We start from the raw sequence: 17,644 nt of genomic DNA, 5'->3' as shown, positions 1-17,644 counted from the left end.
ACACTGCACTTCTAGTACTCCGTACTGGGATGCACTGCTCTTGTGCCTATTTACGTGTGTGCTCAACCTCGTTCATTCTTCATCATTCTTCCCATCCGCCAGCTTCCCTCACTTCTGGACATTATGGCGTGTCCACACGTTCATTCAGGAGACCTCAGACCACCCAGACCTACCCAAAGCGTGTACCGAGAGGACTGCACGCAATGCTTTGACTCTACAGACGACCCCGCCGGCCTTGATGTCTGTCTACAGTGCTTCAACGGCGGATGTGCAGGGGAACGAAATCACTCTTTCTTACACCACTCGACGACCGGCCATCCTCTCGTATTGAACATCAAACGGACCAGAAAACAAGTGCAGCGGGATGAACCTCCGCCAAAAATCACAAAACTGGCGATTGCTGCTGAAACAGAGGAGGACAAATATGAGACAACTACTACGGTCAAATGTTATGCATGCCAATTGCAGGATGTGGACAAACACTCGGGCAATCTGCCTGCTGTCATACATGGCGTAATGAATGCCATGGCCTTTTCCCAAAAAGAGGAGGTGAAGGCGTGGGAACAAGAGTTTACACCTTGCGAACACACTCTCTGTCTCGAGCAGCACCCGAGCCGGCAGATCGAATCTCAAAACCTAGGTGGATGTTCCATGTGTGACTTGAAGGAGAATCTCTGGCTCTGCCTGGAATGTGGTAACCTGGGTTGTGGACGGGCACAATTTGGTGGCGTGGGTGGCAATTCACACGGTCTGGCGCACGCAACCGAGGCCAGTCACGCTGTTGCCGTCAAGCTTGGTTCGATCACGCCTGAAGGAAATGCGGATGTTTACTGTTATCAGTGCAACGAAGAGAGAATCGACACCGAGCTTGCGAAGCATCTGGCACATTGGGGTATCAACATTGCGGATCGGGAAAAGACTGAAAAGAGTCTCATGGAGATGCAAGTCGAGCAGAACCTCAAATGGGACTTTTCGATGACAACAGAGGATGGCAAAGAGCTTTCTCCTTTGTTTGGAGAGGGCTTTACCGGCCTCAAGAACCTTGGAAACAGTTGCTATCTCAACAGCACTGTACAATGTTTGTTCGCATTGCCAGAATTCCAACAACGTTACTATCATCCGGAGCAGCCTCCACCTTCGACCAACCTCCCTGCTGAAGATATTGAGACCCAACTGCGAAAATTAGCGGACGGCATCCTATCTGGTCGGTACTCTCATCCTGATAACATCGTACACGCGGCTCCGGACAGCCCTGAAGTTCCACATCAGAAGGGCCTCGCTCCTGCCATGTTCAAACACCTGGTTGGACGTGGCCATGAAGAGTTCTCAACAATGAGACAACAAGACGCTTTCGAATTCCTCCTGCACCTGTTCAAACTTATCAGCATTTCCAACACCTCCAATCCAAACGAAGACCCCATACGATCCTTCCGCTTTGCACTCGAGCAACGCTTGCAGTGCCTGAACTGCAAGCGAGTCAGATACCGGACAGATGAACAGGACAACATCTCGATACCTGTCCCTGTGCGGAGGAAACCCGCTTCCAATGGTGCCGATGCAACAACAGATGCGGATAAAAAGTCCGAGTTCGACCCGGTGTCGCTGGAAGAATGCTTGGACGTTTTTACCGCTCCAGTTGGCGTTGAGCTGAGTTGTCCGGCGTGCGGGTCAAAAGCTGGATTTTCCAAATCGTCCAAGTTCAAGACGTTTCCCAAAAACCTAGCAATCAATCCTCTCCGATTTGAAGTTATCAACTGGGTGCCGACCAAACTCGACATTCCTGTACAAGTCACGGACGACATAGACCTGAGCAAGTACAAATCGACAGGTCTCCTACCAGACGAGGAAGATTTACCTGAAGATGCAGATGTGGGAGGCTCGACTTCTGGCTCAACGTCATTTGTTCCAAATGAAGCTGCTTTGGCTCAGCTCGAGTCAATGGGATTCCCACTCGTGCGCTGCGAAAAGGCGCTCCATGCCACTGGCAACGCCGATGCCGAGGCGGCGATGACCTGGCTATTCTCGCATATGGAAGATCCTGACATCGACGAGCCTCTGAACCTTGGTAGTGGTGCTGCGGGTGGTTCAGGGGATGATGCGGACAAGATCGCCCAACTTGGCGACATGGGCATCAGTGCGCCTCAAGCCCGAAAGGCATTGCGAGAGTGCAACGGAGATGTCAACAGAGCTCTAGATTGGGTTTTCAGCCACCCAGATGATCTAGGCGACTTCAGTGAGGATGCATCTGAGCCGGCCAAGCCGAAAGAGCTTCCGGGGACAGAGCAATTGCCGGCAAAATTCGAGCTACAGAGCATCGTATGTCACAAGGGAGCCAGTGTCCATGCCGGTCACTATGTGGCGTTCGTACGGAAGTCCATTCCTGGGGAAGGCAAGGGGAAGCACTGGACCCTGTTTAACGACGAAAAGGTGGTCGAGGCGTTGGATGCTGAGGAGATGAAAAAGACGGCATACATCTATCTCTTCTCCCTGCTGCCTTGATGCCCAAAGCCTCTCTCGGAAGGGGTGGAACGCTTCTGCATGTCAAAGAAGCGGAAATGAATTATGACAACTAAAAAGATGATGGCTATTATTGACTTATCGGAGTTCTAGAAAACGGTCAACACTGCTCCCACAGCAGGTGAAGGGGCCGGCTAGCATAGACGAGCAACTCGCTCCTCGGTACCATCAAAAAGCATAGTAGCATACTGAAAACTTCCTTCCTACCTTGTCATATGCGCCCACCAACACTGTGTAGACCCCTGGCGACCACCCACCTGAAGATGCCCCGAGTCAAATGACGTATAGCTGGCAAGCCAAAAAAAATTGGGTTTCGGTGTGGCAGTTTGGCTCCATGTTGCTTTTGCGTGGGGTACAGGATCACCACCGCAACACCTTTTTGCGCACCTTGTGATCATACTGCCTACTCCATGAGTATGTCGTTGACCACAAGACCGACAGCTGTCCTTGAAATTCCTTATATCCTCGTCGGAACTGCTGTCCCTCCTCCACCTCGACTGCCTTGAGATTTCCGTTGCTTCACCACACCGACCACACCGACCGGATTCCTCCCCAACGTAGTCTCTCAAGCATGTTTTTCCTACTCCGCTACACGATTTACTTCCTTGTAGGCTACATAGCCACCGCCGCGATGTTGTTCGGTCTTTACACCTACCTGCCCAACCCTCCCCGAGTCCTCGGCTTCATTGCCCGCACCATGTCCGCCTACATGAGTCTGATTGTGTGCGCAGCCTACGGGACCATCGCCTCGGCTATACTCAAACCTCTGGGCCTAGAATATGCATACGCGCAGTGGAGCACAGGGAAGGTATTCAAATACTTAGGCATGTACACCATGGGGATCAAATTCGACATCTTGGGCAATGGTGTGGAGATCCTGAACAGCAACCGGCCCGCCGTGTTCATCATGAACCACCAAACCGAACTGGATGTCTTGCTCCTCGGCTGCATCTGGCCCCAGTACTGCTCCGTCACAGCAAAGAAATCTCTACGCAACATGCCATTCCTGGGCTGGTTCATGACTCTGTCTGGTACAGTCTTCATCGATCGCGTGGACAGAAGTCAAGCCATGAAGGCATTCGAGGGTGCTGCGACGGCAATGAAGGTGAAGAGACAGAGCGTCCTCATCTTTCCGGAGGGTACGAGGAGTTACTCCGCCGAGCCTATGCTGCTGCCTTTCAAGAAGGGAGCTTTTCATCTCGCGGTCCAGGCGGGCGTACCGATTGTTCCAGTGGTGGCAGAGAACTACAGCTCTGTATTGAATATCAAGGCTCGAAGATTTAACAGCGGAACCATTCGAGTGAAAGGTAAGATATATACGCTAGCGGCAGTCACGTCTGCTGGGACAACATAGCTGACACTGCCATCAGTACTCGATCCAATTTCTACCAAGGGTCTCACACCTGCCGATGTCGACAATCTAACACGAGATACGCGCGAGAAGATGCTGAACGCGATCGTAGCTATGGGACAGGACAAAGAATCGTTATCAGTCAACTCCAAGAAGGACTCGTAGGCTTTGAAGATTGGTCAACTCCCTTTCTTTCCATCGACATCGTCGCTCAGTTTCCGGCAAGATTTGTGGTAAACAGCATGAGGCTCACTGATCATGGCTTCTCCATGCCTCTCTCGTCACAGCATCGAGCCAGACCTCGGATGTTGCAGAGGAGCAAGCAACGTCTTGGAAACCCCCCTTTCCCAAGCTTATTTTTCAAGCTGGCTTGCAACACGAAATGAGTGACTGGACGATAGGCCACAAACTTCATCGCACCCAGCCTACTGACGACACGTCCATATTACCACTGTGGGACACGGTCCGGCCGTGCATGGCGAGACAGTCAAGCCAGCTCCACGTGAGTAAACACCATGGACGCCGTCTGGATCTTTTGGCGAGAATGTTTCAAAGAGTACCACATTTACTTGTGGTGACGAACGCGTGCCTGACGCCAATTACAAGGAGGATATTGGGCACTGGTTGCTGCAGGGCTATCACCTCTGGGATGAGGATGGTATGGGGATGGGATAGATGTTGACGAGCACTGCATGGTGGATGTTAGATACTAGATACCCACCCGGATACCCCTGCATCTCTATTTCTCTATAATCACGCGTCCGCATCCATCTATACCGCCTGGACACCTTCTTTCTTTATCCGACGCGCCATCCAAACCGCCTCATTCTCGTTGCGATCGCTCCGCCAGGCTGTCCGTCTTTCCACCGAATGTACAAATAGCCCGTCTGTGGCGTTTCTAAGGCTCAAATTCCTCAAACGGCCTGACCAATAACCCAGCCTGTCCCAAATGCTCCTTGACCTGTGCGACCGTATACTCTCCTCGATGGAACTATCGTTCGGAAGTTAGCAAGATTCCCAGCCAGAAGCACACTCAAGAATCGTGACTTTGACTTACCATTCCCGCACCAAGCGCAGCATCGACATCCGTCCGGCGAAACACCTCCTCAAAATGCCCCGGATTTCCGGCTCCAGAGCTCGCAATCACTGGAACGCCAACACTCTCCTTGACCATCCCGATCAACTCGAGATCGTACCCCGAATTCTGACCGTCTCGATCAATAGCATTCAAAAGAATTTCACCGGCACCCATGGCCTCGACAGCAGTGACCAGTTGCACCACGTCCAAATCGCGCGTTTCGCGACCTCCTTTGATCGTGCACGCGAACCATACATACTTCTTACCCTCGGCGTCCGGGAACTTAGTCTTGACTGTGACATGAGGCGTCTCGTTCGGGTCCTTCACATACACACGTTTAGGATCCACGCTGACCACCACGGCCTGCCGTCCGTACGCAGCGGAAATAGTCTCGATCCCAGTCTTGCCGGTCAACTCCTTCTTGTTGGCGTAGTACTCCTCCGCCGCGATCACAGCGTCGCTACCGATCGAGACTTTATCCGCGCCACTCGCGAAATACAGCTTCGCCACATCCAGAGCCGACACGTTCTTGCCCGTACTTGGATCGAGTGTATCGCGGATCCCACCCCCGATCGTAAGCGGGACGAACACTGTCTCGCTTGTCCGACGAAGAATTTCAAGCATTGGTAGATCGGCGACAGGACAGTCACGGAAACTCGTGATGTTGAGGAATGTCACTTCGTCGGCACCCTGGGTGTAATATTTGCGCGCCATGTCGACTGGCTTGCCTAGATTGCGGACTTGAGATCCGGCGGTCTTCTCGCGAACGTCGTATTGGTCGCCTTTCGTCACGACGAGGTCGCCGGTGTCGTTGGTTCGGACATCCAGACATGCGATTATGCGTCTTGTCAGGCCGTTGGTGCTGGCGTCGGAGGCGAACTTCGTGGGTAGCGACGTGCCAGGCTGAGATTTTAGGGTGGTCTCGGACCATACTTGGCCCTGAAGAAAAGCTTTGATGACTCGCAGGCCAGCGGCGCCTGATTTCTCTGGGTGGAATTGTGTGGCGAAGATGTTTCCGCGGCCGATGGCGCCTACGTATGTCTCATCGCCGTAGGTTGCGGTTGCCACGGTCCAGCCTTCTTTTTCGAGTTGGCCGGGCGTGTAGGGCGCCGCGTAGCTGTGCACGTAGTAGTATTTGCTTGTTGGGTTGAGGCCGTAGAAGCTTTTGGGCGAAGCATCGGATGATGATGTGGAGGCTTCTGTGTCATGGTGCAAGATCGAGGCGTCGTTCCAGCCTATGCATGGTACCGACTTTCGTGAGCCGTCTTTGTTCGACGGGCTGAAACGTCGGAGGTGTGTTGGGATGACGTTCAAGCCCTCAGTAGAAGGGGCTTCTTCGGATCCGGCGAACAGAGCTTGTAGGCCGACGCAGATGCCGAAGAAGGGCTTGCCAGATGAGATGTGTTCGTGGATGGCGGGGAGATAGCCTGCTGACTCGAGGGAGCTGAGGCAGTGGCCGAAATGGCCTACGCCAGGGAGTATGATTTTCTGTAGGATGGGTCAGAGAGTATGCCATAGGGAAATGTGACATGAGGCACATAAAAGAACTGTTGAAGGGGGGGCAATGTCTGGACGGGTGTAAGATGCTGCTGCAGCCACAAACAGGTCTCGGCGAAGTCCTTTCCAGGAAACAGACAGCTTCTGCAGCGGTAATAGTTGTGTGGAAGCACTGTCGACCCCCAATACCAATGCCATATACCTCGAAGCAGCTTTATCAATGCTCCCTCACCCAGAGCTCGGGGTTGAACAAAGCCAACAAAGAACCTCGCTAATGCTTACCTCTGCTGTTTTTACATCCTCAGGGCTCCTGATCCAGTCGACTTCATATCCACACTTCTCAATCGCGTTGACTAGCGAGCGGATGTTGCCCGCAACATAGTCGAGGAGGTGGACTTTTGGCATTGCGCTTCACTCTTGCTGTAACTTGAATTAAAGCTGATCAAGGGAGACACATGATTGTTGTATGATTGGTGTCGCCGTTCTTGGTGAGTTTCGAGAAAGTTCTTGCGGTGACAATAGTTTGGAGCGAGTCAACATTGATGTGTATCATGTTCTCTTGTAGTCCGAATTTATCTCATGAAGTTTTTAAAGCCAAATCCGGAAGTGAGTCATACACGCTATTGGTCAGCTTTGAACCTCATCTTACTGCTTGACTAGACCACGTCGACACTCGTTTACTAGCAAGCTGAGCAAGTATAATGAAACATTTATTGCTCTACACAATGCTTTGTCGATTTTTGACAAGTTTCCTTTGCACGTCGAAGCAATCCACGGCCTAACAGTGCCAGACGACACGATACGCCATACTCGTAGTTTTCGCCAACACCATTCATCAACTTTCATATCGCTATTGTACAAGTTCGAAGCGTTTCCATTGGTGCCCATCTAACGTTCATTACTGTGTCGTAGCTCGAATAGCTTGCAGTAACAACGCGAAAATCAAACCGCGTGCCACATGCTGTATCTGGAGGCAATCAAACACCCTCCCTAAAGCCTCACCACTGGCAGCTGCGCCCATGACGCTCGTGAGCGCCTGTGGCATTCCTCGCTCGACCAGTAATTTTCGAGCCTTGATCTTTAGCTTTTCCTTCTCCTCTAGTGTTAATTCTGCAGGCCATTTTGCCATCTCTTCAGGAGTCGGCAAGGTATTTTCTCTCATTTTGTTGATGTGGGCTGCTATACCCTTATCTGAGAAATTGGCCTCGATAACACTCTCTTGAAGCAGAACTCGGATTGATTCTAGTTGTGGGTTGTTCGGCCGGAGGAGGAATGTCCTTGCAGCGCCCAAGAGGGACATCCGGATAGACCAGGCGCCGGCCAGCGTATAAAGCTCGGTAAGGATTGCAAAGATTAACTCGATACATATTCGAGTCTCTTCCTCGGCAATGGGAGCATCATCTTTCTTAGGCCACCTTGACGACGGTTTGGCTACATCGGTGGTCTGCGGTGTCTTCGCTTCCTCCAGACTGATGACCGGTGCTGGGCTTGCTGGATGGGAAACAACCGTGTCCTGACGGGGCCGAGCAGGAGTTTCAAGTCTGGGCAGGGTTATTGGATGGTAGTCATCTGAGATGACGCTTGGGGGAGGGGGAAGTGCCCATCCTTCCTCTGATTGACGGCCCGCTTCATCAAGGGCGAGCGAGGACCTCGACCGTTGTGGACTCGAGATATCCGTACTCGGTCGAGTTGGAAGTGGTGGCGGCTTGACATCAATGCTGTCGGTACTCTCTCCCAATCCTTCCTGGCTATATCGGAAGTTCGATGTGCTTGAAGCAGTATTCGTTCGTGATAGTTGCTGCGAAGGCCTCCCGGGCTGCTTCTTCGGTCCGGCCACAGCACCGAATACTCCCTGTACACCCCCAAGCACAGCCTTGCCACCACCTGCGATTCCCTTGCCGCCTTGACCGAGCACGTTAATGAAATTCTTGCCCACATTCTCCAAAGCTGCACCACCCTGTACCAGAACATTTTTGCTTTGAGCAGGCGCTTTCTGAAGACCAGTCTCCTTGTCCAAAAACTTCTTCATCACCTCGGTCTCTGCCAATGATTCATATTTCACGCAAAATCGCAGAAACTTTTCCAGGCTCTGGATCAAGGAAACACTCGTCTGGCCTTTCCAGCCGGGTAGAGCCGGGTACAGTTGGCCAAACTCAGGCACACCGGTGATACGACCAATAGTCGTTAGAGTCTGATGAAGAGGCTCGAAATCAGCATATCTTCGAGTGACCATCCAGCCAGGAAAGCGCTGCGAAGCAGGCTCAATCTGAAGCAAATACTCGCTGTTGGGCTTTTGCCTCATAGTGACCTTTTCGTTCCCATCCCCTAGATCGAGGATTGTGATAGAAGCATTTTGCAAGGTCAGGGGTACCGCCATCATCACCTCTACCGGCGCAGGGGCGCTAGAAACAGGTTGTGGTGGGGTCAAGACGTTTTCGCCAAGCTGTTCAAACTGTGTGAATTGACCATGCTCCTTGCTCGGTGTGGCGGGTGCTGAACCTTTGTTTGAACTTGGTTCTGAGTGATGAACGGCGTTTCCATCGATATCGAAGACCAAGGACGCGTCCATAGATCGCTCCCCCTGCCTGTTTCGATCACTGTCAGAGGAGGTCGGAGTCGCCAGTCCTACGTCCGTGGTTGCCACAGAGCTGGTCTCCTCGTGTTCGATCGGAGGTAGACCGCGCTTGCGTCTTGCCTCATCTTCAGCGATCATCTCGTTAAGACGCTGTGCTTCTCGCATGGCTTCTTGCATAGCTTCCTCGGCCCTACTGACCCGCCTTCCATGCTTCTTGTCCGAGTCGGCTTCATCCCCGGTTTTAGACATGGCTCCGCTCATATCTTCCACTCCGGCGTCGATGGCGTTCATGATCTCCGGCTCCCCCTCCTCCAATAGATAGACAATCCAACCGTTGATCCATTCTGGCTTCGAACAAAGGTCAACGGTTGTTTCCAGTACTAGGCCCGCAAGGGTTTCGCGCAGAAATATCTTGACAGGAGGGCAATTGTAGGCCTTGGGATCAAGGAAATTCTGCAAAATGTCGTCTGCCACCAGCGCTAATTTGCGCTCTTGCTGTTCTTTGCTGAGGACATTGGCCAGATGACTTTCAGGTTGAAATTGCAAATATGTCTCGATGGCCGTCTCGGCATCGGAATTAGGAGAGGACTTCAGCGCGCTAGAGAGTTCATTCAGAAAGACAATAACAATAGAGGTTGAGTTTGACAAGAAGTCCAAAAACGGATCCGCAGTACGTTTGCGCGAGAGATGTCTCGAGAAGGATGTGATGAATTTCGTCAAGGTCTGTCGGCAGCTGGCAGGGAAGGATTGATCTTTTGGCAGGATCGGGCTATACCACCACTTGACGTAGTCTCTGATTACAGCATCGGTGAAGTTGGTAAGGGCGACACCAGTTTCTGGTGGGAAATCGGAATAATCTAATGTCTTCGTATTGTCGTTCAAGTCGGCGGTGGTCTCCAGAAAGACGTCGTCCTTTTCCTTGTCTGTTTTCCGTCTGTCCCGCCAGTCCAGTATCCTGTGAGCGACTTCTATACCCAGCTCTTTCTTGCGGCGGTTCGCATGGGTCTCATCTCCATCCGATCCTGCTCCTTGCTGACTTTCCCAGGTGGCATGGAGGACAATACCACCGACCGCGCCGATTAAAACCAGCCCGACGCGGCCCAGCACAAGGTAGGTAGAGGCGCATAACCCTACTGCGCATGCGCCAAGAGTCTCATTGCTGGCGTTCGCGAAGAAATGCAACGTCGCATCGATCACGGCGGAGGTAGTCAACGGTTTGGTGGTTGTCGGAGCTGAGGAGATAGGGCTGGACTCGGGCTGCGCGTCCTCAGGAGGCGCTTCCCCAGCATCATAATGTTCCTCCATGGCGGACATAATTCATCCTGAGCGTAGCAACAGCTGATAGACAGCAACTTCTCCCTTGATCACGCGTCGTCTTATGTCCTTTCATCCGCATAAGCAGTGGATGAGGATGCGATCGTAAAGCGTCGGACTAAGTCAGGTACGGACACTGTATGGGGTTTCCAGAATTCCGCATGCGGACCCCTGTCAAGAAAAAAGTTGCGTCTCCAAATACGTACCTCGTGGAGAAAATGGTCGAAGGGTCAAATCTGCGCAGTAAATCTTGCAATCCTCAAAACGTTTTCTGACATTCCAGACTTTCAGATCCTGTTCCCTGACAGATATACAAGATGCCGGATCAAGTTTGTGAAATATGTCATGAGCCACTCTTCATCGAGGTCGAGCCCGACAGCGAAGTTGAGGATAGCAAAACACCGGCGCAAGTTGAACGCGTGCCAGACGATGTCGAGCTCAGCTGTGGGTGTCATTATCACTGGTATGTATACTTACCATATTAAGGTCTATTCGTGATCTAATTTCTTCAGGGATTGCTTCCTAGAAGCATACAGCATCACACAATGTCCAAATTGCGCTGCAGACATCGCTACCATGGGCCCGCATAAACACCATCAGGTCCTGGTGACAGTCAAGAACGAGGGTGGTGTCCAGAAAGACTTTGATATCTTGCCAATCGGGATCGAAGAGTCCTATCTGCGGGCGTATCCTGAAGAGAGAAAAGGTCACGCCTACCTTGAGTTCTGCCGAGAGGGTGACATCGATGCGATCATCAATATGGTCAGAGACGTGGACGAAGGGGACGATGACGAGGAGGAAGATGAAGAGGACGCTGGCCATCAAAAGGACATACTGCGATATCTTGAGAAGGGCGATGACGGAAGCGGGCTGCACGTTGCCATCCGCCATCAAAAGCAAGAAGTGGCGTGGTTACTGCTGGCACTTGGCTCGCAACTGGCATGGGACAAATTTCCGGCCAATGTTCTCCAAGCAATGACGGCGCTGGGTTTGCAAAAGAGTGACAGAAGAGGTGACCCCGATATCCGCACTCTCAAGGACAGGACAGGTCGAACACCAGCAGAGCTGGCAGAAGAAGTCGGTGGTCCCTGGGTAGAATGGCTGAAGGAGGGTAGACTGAGCCCTTGACTGAAGGACTTATGACTTGACATGTTTGTCTCACACCAAAATTCTCTTTTCGACCACGGAAGCTGTACGCTAGAGATCTAAAGCATAGGTGTGAAGTTGTTCTCCGGTATCCGAGTGAATCATAGCACAATCGAGTATTTGATGCCTGATGCAAAGAAGAAGCCGGGTGTGGTCCTGGAAAAGGTCACGGCAGCCATTGCCAGCCTTTTATGGACGTTGTGTCGCAGCTGCGTTCCTTTTCAGGAGGACTTGCTGGGGGGCTGATCGCGAAGGATATACTTGGTATGAGTGCCATGCGCAACAACGCTCTTGTTCTCGCCCTCGCCTTTGTAGATTGTGACTGCGGTGAAACCCATGTTTCTTCCCACCCTGTTTGTCTTGCCCTCTATCGTCACGGTCTCGCCCAACTTGGCGCTTGACACGTAAGATACGTGAATATCTGTGCTCACACCCGTCTGCTCAAGTCCCGTGGTGGCAATAGCCATACCTCCTGCCCAGTCGACAATCGTTGCCGAAACAGAGCCATGGATACCACCTTTCGAGTTCAGGTGGTTGGGAGTGAGTTTGAGAGTCGCGACCATGGAGCCTTCCTCAGCACTGAGGAAGACGACATCCGAGAGCAGCATTTGGTACAAAGGCGAGCCCCGAGATATTCTCGCCCAACAAGCCTTGACGCTTTCGAGAGGGGTCTTCGTGGTGGCCATGACGATCGACCGGGCGAGCAACGGACTTCTGGAGCTGCAATAGAGGCAGACAAGGAAGAAGAACGAAGAAGCCCAGCTGAAGTGAGAGACTTTCAACGTAACGAAGGAATATAAAGGATCGAATAACAGTTGCTCACTTTAAGTTCCGGCTCCGCACACCGCCTAACTGACGCAAGCCCCGTGCCGGCAGAAAAAAAGTCACTGAATGGGAATCTCGGCGAAATTTTAGTGGCTCGATCCTTTCAAAGACTGAACCAGCGTTTCGTCTCCTTCTATCATCTTCCTGTTTAGAGGCACATTTTAGCAACGATGAGCAAACACAAACTCGATGAGGGCGCCCAATCGGCCAAGCAAGATAAGAAGCGCAGAAAGAAGGACAGAAAAGAAGCCCTTCGTGTGGAAGACATCACTCCAAGTTCAACGGATGCGACGGCCAATTCTACACCAGCACCAGACGCTGACGAGGAAGATGCTACTTACAAACCGGACCCATCTCTCGCGACTGTGTCACAGACTGAGATCGACGAATTCTTCAAGTCACAATCTGTTCAAATCGCCGACCCTCTGAAGAAGGACCTAAGACCCATCCTCGCCTTCTCCCACCTTCCCACAGAATTATCTGCCCAGTTCTCGACCATATTCTCTTCCTTCGAAAAGCCTTCTTCGATCCAATCGTCTGCATGGCCGTTCCTACTGTCCGGCCGAGACCTTGTCGGAGTGGCCGAGACAGGCAGCGGAAAGACAATCGCTTTCGGACTACCATTAGTTGTACGCCTCTCAACAATGAAGAAGAAGAAGGGTATACGAGCAGTCATTGTAGCGCCGACCCGAGAATTGGCGATCCAAGTTTTCGAACAGATCGACAAACTGTGCAAGACAGCCCATAAGTTGAAGTCGGTATGTGTGTATGGCGGAACCAACAAGGACGAACAGCGACGGAGTCTGCAAGGCGCAAATATCGTGGTCGCCACCCCGGGAAGACTGAAGGATTTCATGTCCGACGGCACTATCGACGTCTCCAAGACCCGATATCTGGTCCTTGACGAAGCCGACCGCATGCTCGACAAGGGATTCGAGGACGACATCAAGCACATCATATCGCAAATGCCGTCTTCCAGCAAACGGCAGACGGCCATGTTCACAGCAACCTGGCCCAAATCGATCCGCGAACTTGCCGCGACATTCATGAAGGAGCCCGTCAGGATCACGATCGGGCGCAACGATGCGGACGACTCAGGCGAGCTCCGCGCCAACACTCGGATTGTACAAAAAGTCGAAGTTCTCGATGGCGCCATGAAACAGCAACGTCTGTTGCAGCTGCTGAAGGAGCATACAGCCGGCAATAAACGCAATGACCGCATTCTGATATTCTGCTTGTACAAGAAGGAGGCTCAGCGGATAGAGAACTTCATTCATGGCCGCGGCTTCAACGTTGCCGGTATTCACGGTGACATGTCGCAGTCTGCTCGCATTGCCAGTCTCGAGTCATTCAAGTCTGGTAAGGTGACCCTGCTTGTCGCCACGGATGTTGCTGCAAGAGGTTTGGACATCCCGGAAGTCAAGCTCGTCATCAATGTGACATTTCCCCTAACGGCTGAGGATTATGTCCACCGCATTGGGCGTACCGGTCGTGCAGGCAAGGACGGGTTGGCCATTACACTTTTCACCGAGCAGGATAAACCGCTTGCTGGAGCCTTGATCAACGTCCTGAAGGCAGCGAAGCAGGATGTCCCTGAAGATCTGTTCAAGTTTGGTACGACTGTCAAGAAGAAGCAACATGACTCGTATGGCGCTTTTTACAGAGAAGCGGAGGATGGCAAGACCGCGACCAAAATCACTTTTGATGACTGATATGTTCAAGTACTGGGGATGACTTGGTTCGCGGTAGAGCTTGATGAAGTATGCATCTGACGGCGTTTGTTCAGTCCTGGGATGTGCGCAGCAAGGCGTTGTGGGACAATAGCTTCGAGCATCTGGATGAGAAAATCTCGCTCGGCAAAAAGACTAGAGTTGCAAAGTGTTAATGTTGCAAATTGCATATATCGATTTGAAAGTGGGATGCGCACTTACATTGTTGACCCCAATAGAACGATACTCGCTGTCTGAAAGCCCAGGAACTGACGATTGAGGTCGCCACTGTCGTGCGTAGGTCCGCCGAGATTCTGCAGTCTTGATGCAAGGACGACCAGCCCGGTAACAATAACAGAGGTAGATGCAGGCAGCGCCTCTGTCGCAACCTGCCTTGACAGGCCTGTTCCAGCTTTATCGTGTTCGAGCACCCACCTTCGCAGAAAGTCGAGACTCCAGAGGATCCGCAACGCCATGTTGACCATATTAGCTCCCACCAACCCTACAGCCCCGAGCTCGAATTTCTTCAGCATTGCCCATGCCCCGACCCCGTAGATCGCAGTGAAAAGCAGCATCCAGCCGGATTGGGCGCGAAGTTGTGCCGGCGTAGCCACAGACGTGACGAACGCGTCGAGAATGCCATTCACTGCCATTAGCGGAATGTAGTAGCAGTATGTGGCCAACAGCGAGGCGGTAGACGAAGTGTACCAGCCCGCACCAATGATGTGCTTGACAACAAGAGGCAAGATATACGGCGCGATGCTGACTAGCGGAAGAGCCATAAGAAGGTAGAAATGCAGCGTATTGGCCAGGTAGTGTAGAGCCTGACGAACATTGTCCTGCGAAGTCGCAGTATTTCCGGACTTTGGACTGTCCTCCGTAGTGGCAGGCACAGACAGGAGCCGACCGAATGTGTTCCTGCTGCTCTCCTCGACGGGTTGGAAGACTAATCGCGCCAGAAGACCGCCGTAGTTCGAGGCCAGAGCGAATGCGCCCTGGTCTGCTAGCGAGGAGAGGAATGACAGGATCAATGCGTCGCCTTGGGTGAGGAGTAACTTGAATATCGATTGCATGTACATCGTCGCAGCCAGGGAGAGGATCGCTCGATGGAAGAAATCTGAATAGTATGTTCCGCCAGCACCGTTCCCGGCAGGCGTGCCTTCCACTTTTCGTGGCGTCAGGCCGAAGTTTTCGTGTTTCGACAGGCGTACCACCGGGGCCAAGTACAGTGCGAACAGGACCAGAGCATAGGCTGCTTGTCCGACGGCAAAAGGTAGGATCGAGGGCGCAAGATCTCTTCTGTGACATAAGACGGCGACGATGCAGGCTGAAGAGCAGCGGGCCATGGCAGCGCTGGTCTCTGCGCGTGCTCGATCGGCGTATAGTGCTTTTTGCTGAATGACCACGAAGGACGGCTCGGCGAGGAGCTCAATCAGCGTGGCTACGGCGTAGATCTGGAAGGATGTGTCGAAATATGGACTGTCGACAACTTCGTTGGGCGCGCTCCGGACATATGAGTATCCAAAAGCAGTGGAGACGCCGAAGCCAAGCAGGACAGCAAGATACGACAGGTTGATAACTGTCTGCGTGGCCTTTCCTGGACCGTCCTTTCCAGTGGGACCCGGGGGGTTCGGCTTCCCATCTTCAGGGGCCGGTGGCTGTCGTTGTAGCGCAACTCGTAGGCTCTCCCTGGCAAAGTAAAGACTCGTGACTGACACTAGCTCCAGTTGCACTGCGATGCCGAGCAGCGATGGCGACAGGAAGCGGAGCAGGAATTGATTGCCGATGAATGTGAGTGCCCGTGACGCGACTTGTATCAGAATCAGCAATAAGGTGCCGCTCCCAGGCGGTCGAGGTTCAGCCTTGTCGGCCATGGCAGCTGTATTTGTGGTAGGGAGTTTCAATGCTGGCGGATTAAGTCGGAGAAGCTTCAGGGGCTTCCTGCGAACGTCGTCGGCTTCACGAGGCTATGCACAACCCAGGCAGCAGACAGCACCTTAGAGCATTCATATAGCAGAAAGTCAGGAGCCAAAGAAATGCGTTCAGAGATGTCAGTGAGTATGGTCCGAGTGAAGCACGCTGTGGAGCAGCTCCTCAATGCCACGTGGTTATGTCATGTTTGCCAAAAGTCGAGACGGCCTAATCCTCGATATGAGTGCAAACAGGCATTACTCACATTGGCCAGTTCTCTGTTATTGAAATACGCAATTTGATCGTTATGAGGCACTTAGTGTGCGAGTTGCCAGATGATGGACGCATGCTTGCACTGTCATGGGGAAGGCAAGGCTGGGGTAGTGTAGGAGAAAAGGATTTCCATTGAGTCTCCAGACTCGGCCGTCTGCCATGACCAGATGACCGCTCAAGCAGTTCCAGAAGCCTCTGTTGTGCTTTTTAGGACCCTTCAGATGCCTCATCTGGATGCATATTGCGCCTGCTCAATGCTGAAGGGCCCCGGGGCGATACAGAATCAATGTGAGCCTTTCTTCCAATCCCAACGGACGCCGCGACCTGATAGTACATAGAGACGGACTGTGGTAGCAAGGACCGCTTCACCCATTGCTCTATATTTCATCCACATCCATCTTTTCCACCACCACTAAACTGTCCGAGTCGCTTCCGGTACCGATCTCATGTACCGTCACATAGCGGCCGATCTCGTCCTTGGTGATCACCTTTTCATTCAAAACAGCAGTCGTGCCTCTTGCAAACTTGTAGTTGCGCTCTTTGTTGACACGATCATTCGGCCTGATGTAGTTGCGCAGTAACTGAGTTGGCTTGTCCTTCTCAATCACACACACGTCGACGTTACTTCCAGAGCCCAGATCGTTAAAGATACCGGCCTTGATGGCTTCTGAGCAGACCTTAATCGCCTCATCTCTTGTGCAGTGCGCTTTCCACGTTGATTCGAATACCGCCATGGCTGCTAACGATCCTGAGCCCATAGTCACGTAAGGAAGTTTGTCTGTTGATCCATGGGCGTGAACCGTGAACAATCCCACGCCCGTAGGGTCGACACCTGCTACAACCAGATATGCACCAATATGACCTTGGTAGCGGAATAGGTGTTGCTTCAGCATCGTCATAACCGTAACCACACGTGGAGTTCGGCCTGTAGATAGAGAATGAAGTTCGAGGTTGGAGGAAATCAGAGCGGTGGTGAACTCGGTATCTGCGGCAGTACCTGCGCCTGCGCACCAGATATTGGGAGAGATGAAATGTAGCTTCTCGCAATTCTGTTGGAAGATGATCAGTCAACAAACTCAACAGCAACAGTTGAGACATAGAACATACCTTGTCGGCGACGATAGGACCACTCGTTGCTCTTGTGTCTGCTGCAATCTAAGAGGCTAGCGTCAGCACTTCGAAGTTGTCATTGACAGGACATTGCTACATACCACAACTCCATTGTCATATATGCATCCTACAATGGTAGTACCGGTACTTGTCGCCTTTGGCAGAGGCACTCCTCGTGCATGCAGAGCGGCATTGCGGTTGTAGTTGCTGAAGTCGAAGCCGGGCATGATTACGGCGAAGGCGCGAGGCCTTGAATCGTGGTGAGGAGTACAAGTGAGGAGTTTCAGTACTCCAGAGTTCGAAGGTATAAAGGTCGAATATGGTTAACGAGAGTACGA

The 17,644-nt window shown here is 52.3% G+C and overlaps 9 protein-coding genes across 9 annotated transcripts; 4 read left to right on the top strand and 5 right to left on the bottom strand.

The window, feature by feature from the left end:
• The first annotated feature begins 25 nt into the window (after positions 1-25).
• Positions 26-2,712, top strand: EDD37DRAFT_632080 (ubiquitin thiolesterase). Its single transcript, XM_062816688.1, has one exon. It carries the CDS (start codon positions 124-126, stop codon positions 2,497-2,499), a length of 2,376 nt encoding a protein of 791 aa, XP_062669514.1. The 5' UTR covers positions 26-123; the 3' UTR covers positions 2,500-2,712.
• A 73-nt stretch (positions 2,713-2,785) lies between these two features.
• Positions 2,786-4,142, top strand: EDD37DRAFT_431012 (1-acyl-sn-glycerol-3-phosphate acyltransferase). The gene is made up of 2 exons (XM_062812678.1): positions 2,786-3,824; positions 3,888-4,142. The coding sequence occupies exons 1-2, from the start codon at positions 3,089-3,091 to the stop codon at positions 4,031-4,033; spliced, it is 882 nt and encodes a 293-aa protein (XP_062669513.1). The 5' UTR covers positions 2,786-3,088; the 3' UTR covers positions 4,034-4,142.
• A 624-nt stretch (positions 4,143-4,766) lies between these two features.
• On the bottom strand, positions 4,767-6,848 carry EDD37DRAFT_565053 (imidazole glycerol phosphate synthase hisHF; the record flags this gene model as incomplete). Its single annotated transcript, XM_062814035.1, has 3 exons — positions 4,767-4,859; positions 4,926-6,434; positions 6,726-6,848. The coding sequence occupies 3 exons, from the start codon at positions 6,846-6,848 to the stop codon at positions 4,767-4,769; spliced, it is 1,725 nt and encodes a 574-aa protein (XP_062669512.1).
• A 288-nt stretch (positions 6,849-7,136) lies between these two features.
• On the bottom strand, positions 7,137-10,804 carry EDD37DRAFT_430994 (PXA domain-containing protein). The gene has a single exon (XM_062812676.1). It carries the CDS (start codon positions 10,330-10,332, stop codon positions 7,342-7,344), a length of 2,991 nt encoding a protein of 996 aa, XP_062669511.1. The 5' UTR covers positions 10,333-10,804; the 3' UTR covers positions 7,137-7,341.
• On the top strand, positions 10,439-11,590 carry EDD37DRAFT_431005 (uncharacterized protein). Its single transcript, XM_062812677.1, has 3 exons — positions 10,439-10,517; positions 10,624-10,795; positions 10,845-11,590. The coding sequence occupies exons 2-3, from the start codon at positions 10,650-10,652 to the stop codon at positions 11,458-11,460; spliced, it is 762 nt and encodes a 253-aa protein (XP_062669510.1). The 5' UTR covers positions 10,439-10,517; positions 10,624-10,649; the 3' UTR covers positions 11,461-11,590.
• On the bottom strand, positions 11,580-12,259 carry EDD37DRAFT_430992 (HotDog domain-containing protein). The gene has a single exon (XM_062812675.1). The coding sequence runs from the start codon at positions 12,162-12,164 to the stop codon at positions 11,700-11,702; it is 465 nt and encodes a 154-aa protein (XP_062669509.1). The 5' UTR covers positions 12,165-12,259; the 3' UTR covers positions 11,580-11,699.
• Positions 12,260-12,328: 69 nt separating this feature from the next.
• On the top strand, positions 12,329-14,123 carry EDD37DRAFT_430970 (ATP-dependent RNA helicase). Its single transcript, XM_062812674.1, has one exon. It carries the CDS (start codon positions 12,474-12,476, stop codon positions 14,013-14,015), a length of 1,542 nt encoding a protein of 513 aa, XP_062669508.1. The 5' UTR covers positions 12,329-12,473; the 3' UTR covers positions 14,016-14,123.
• Positions 13,773-16,057, bottom strand: EDD37DRAFT_430956 (Rft protein-domain-containing protein). Its single transcript, XM_062812673.1, has 2 exons — positions 14,235-16,057; positions 13,773-14,168 (listed from the first exon to the last, which is right to left on the bottom strand). The coding sequence occupies exons 1-2, from the start codon at positions 15,884-15,886 to the stop codon at positions 14,021-14,023; spliced, it is 1,800 nt and encodes a 599-aa protein (XP_062669507.1). The 5' UTR covers positions 15,887-16,057; the 3' UTR covers positions 13,773-14,020.
• Positions 16,058-16,573: 516 nt separating this feature from the next.
• EDD37DRAFT_609832 (proteasome component PUP1) lies at positions 16,574-17,533 on the bottom strand (the record flags this gene model as incomplete). The annotated part of the gene is made up of 3 exons (XM_062815164.1): positions 16,574-17,245; positions 17,304-17,351; positions 17,408-17,533. The coding sequence occupies 3 exons, from the start codon at positions 17,531-17,533 to the stop codon at positions 16,574-16,576; spliced, it is 846 nt and encodes a 281-aa protein (XP_062669506.1).
• Between the last annotated feature and the right edge of the window lie 111 nt (positions 17,534-17,644).

Source organism: Exophiala viscosa (genome assembly GCF_022695815.1).
Source record: "Exophiala viscosa unplaced genomic scaffold EDD37scaffold_6, whole genome shotgun sequence".
Classification (NCBI taxonomy): domain Eukaryota; kingdom Fungi; phylum Ascomycota; class Eurotiomycetes; order Chaetothyriales; family Herpotrichiellaceae; genus Exophiala; species Exophiala viscosa.
This window is presented reverse-complemented; position numbering and strand designations above follow the sequence as displayed.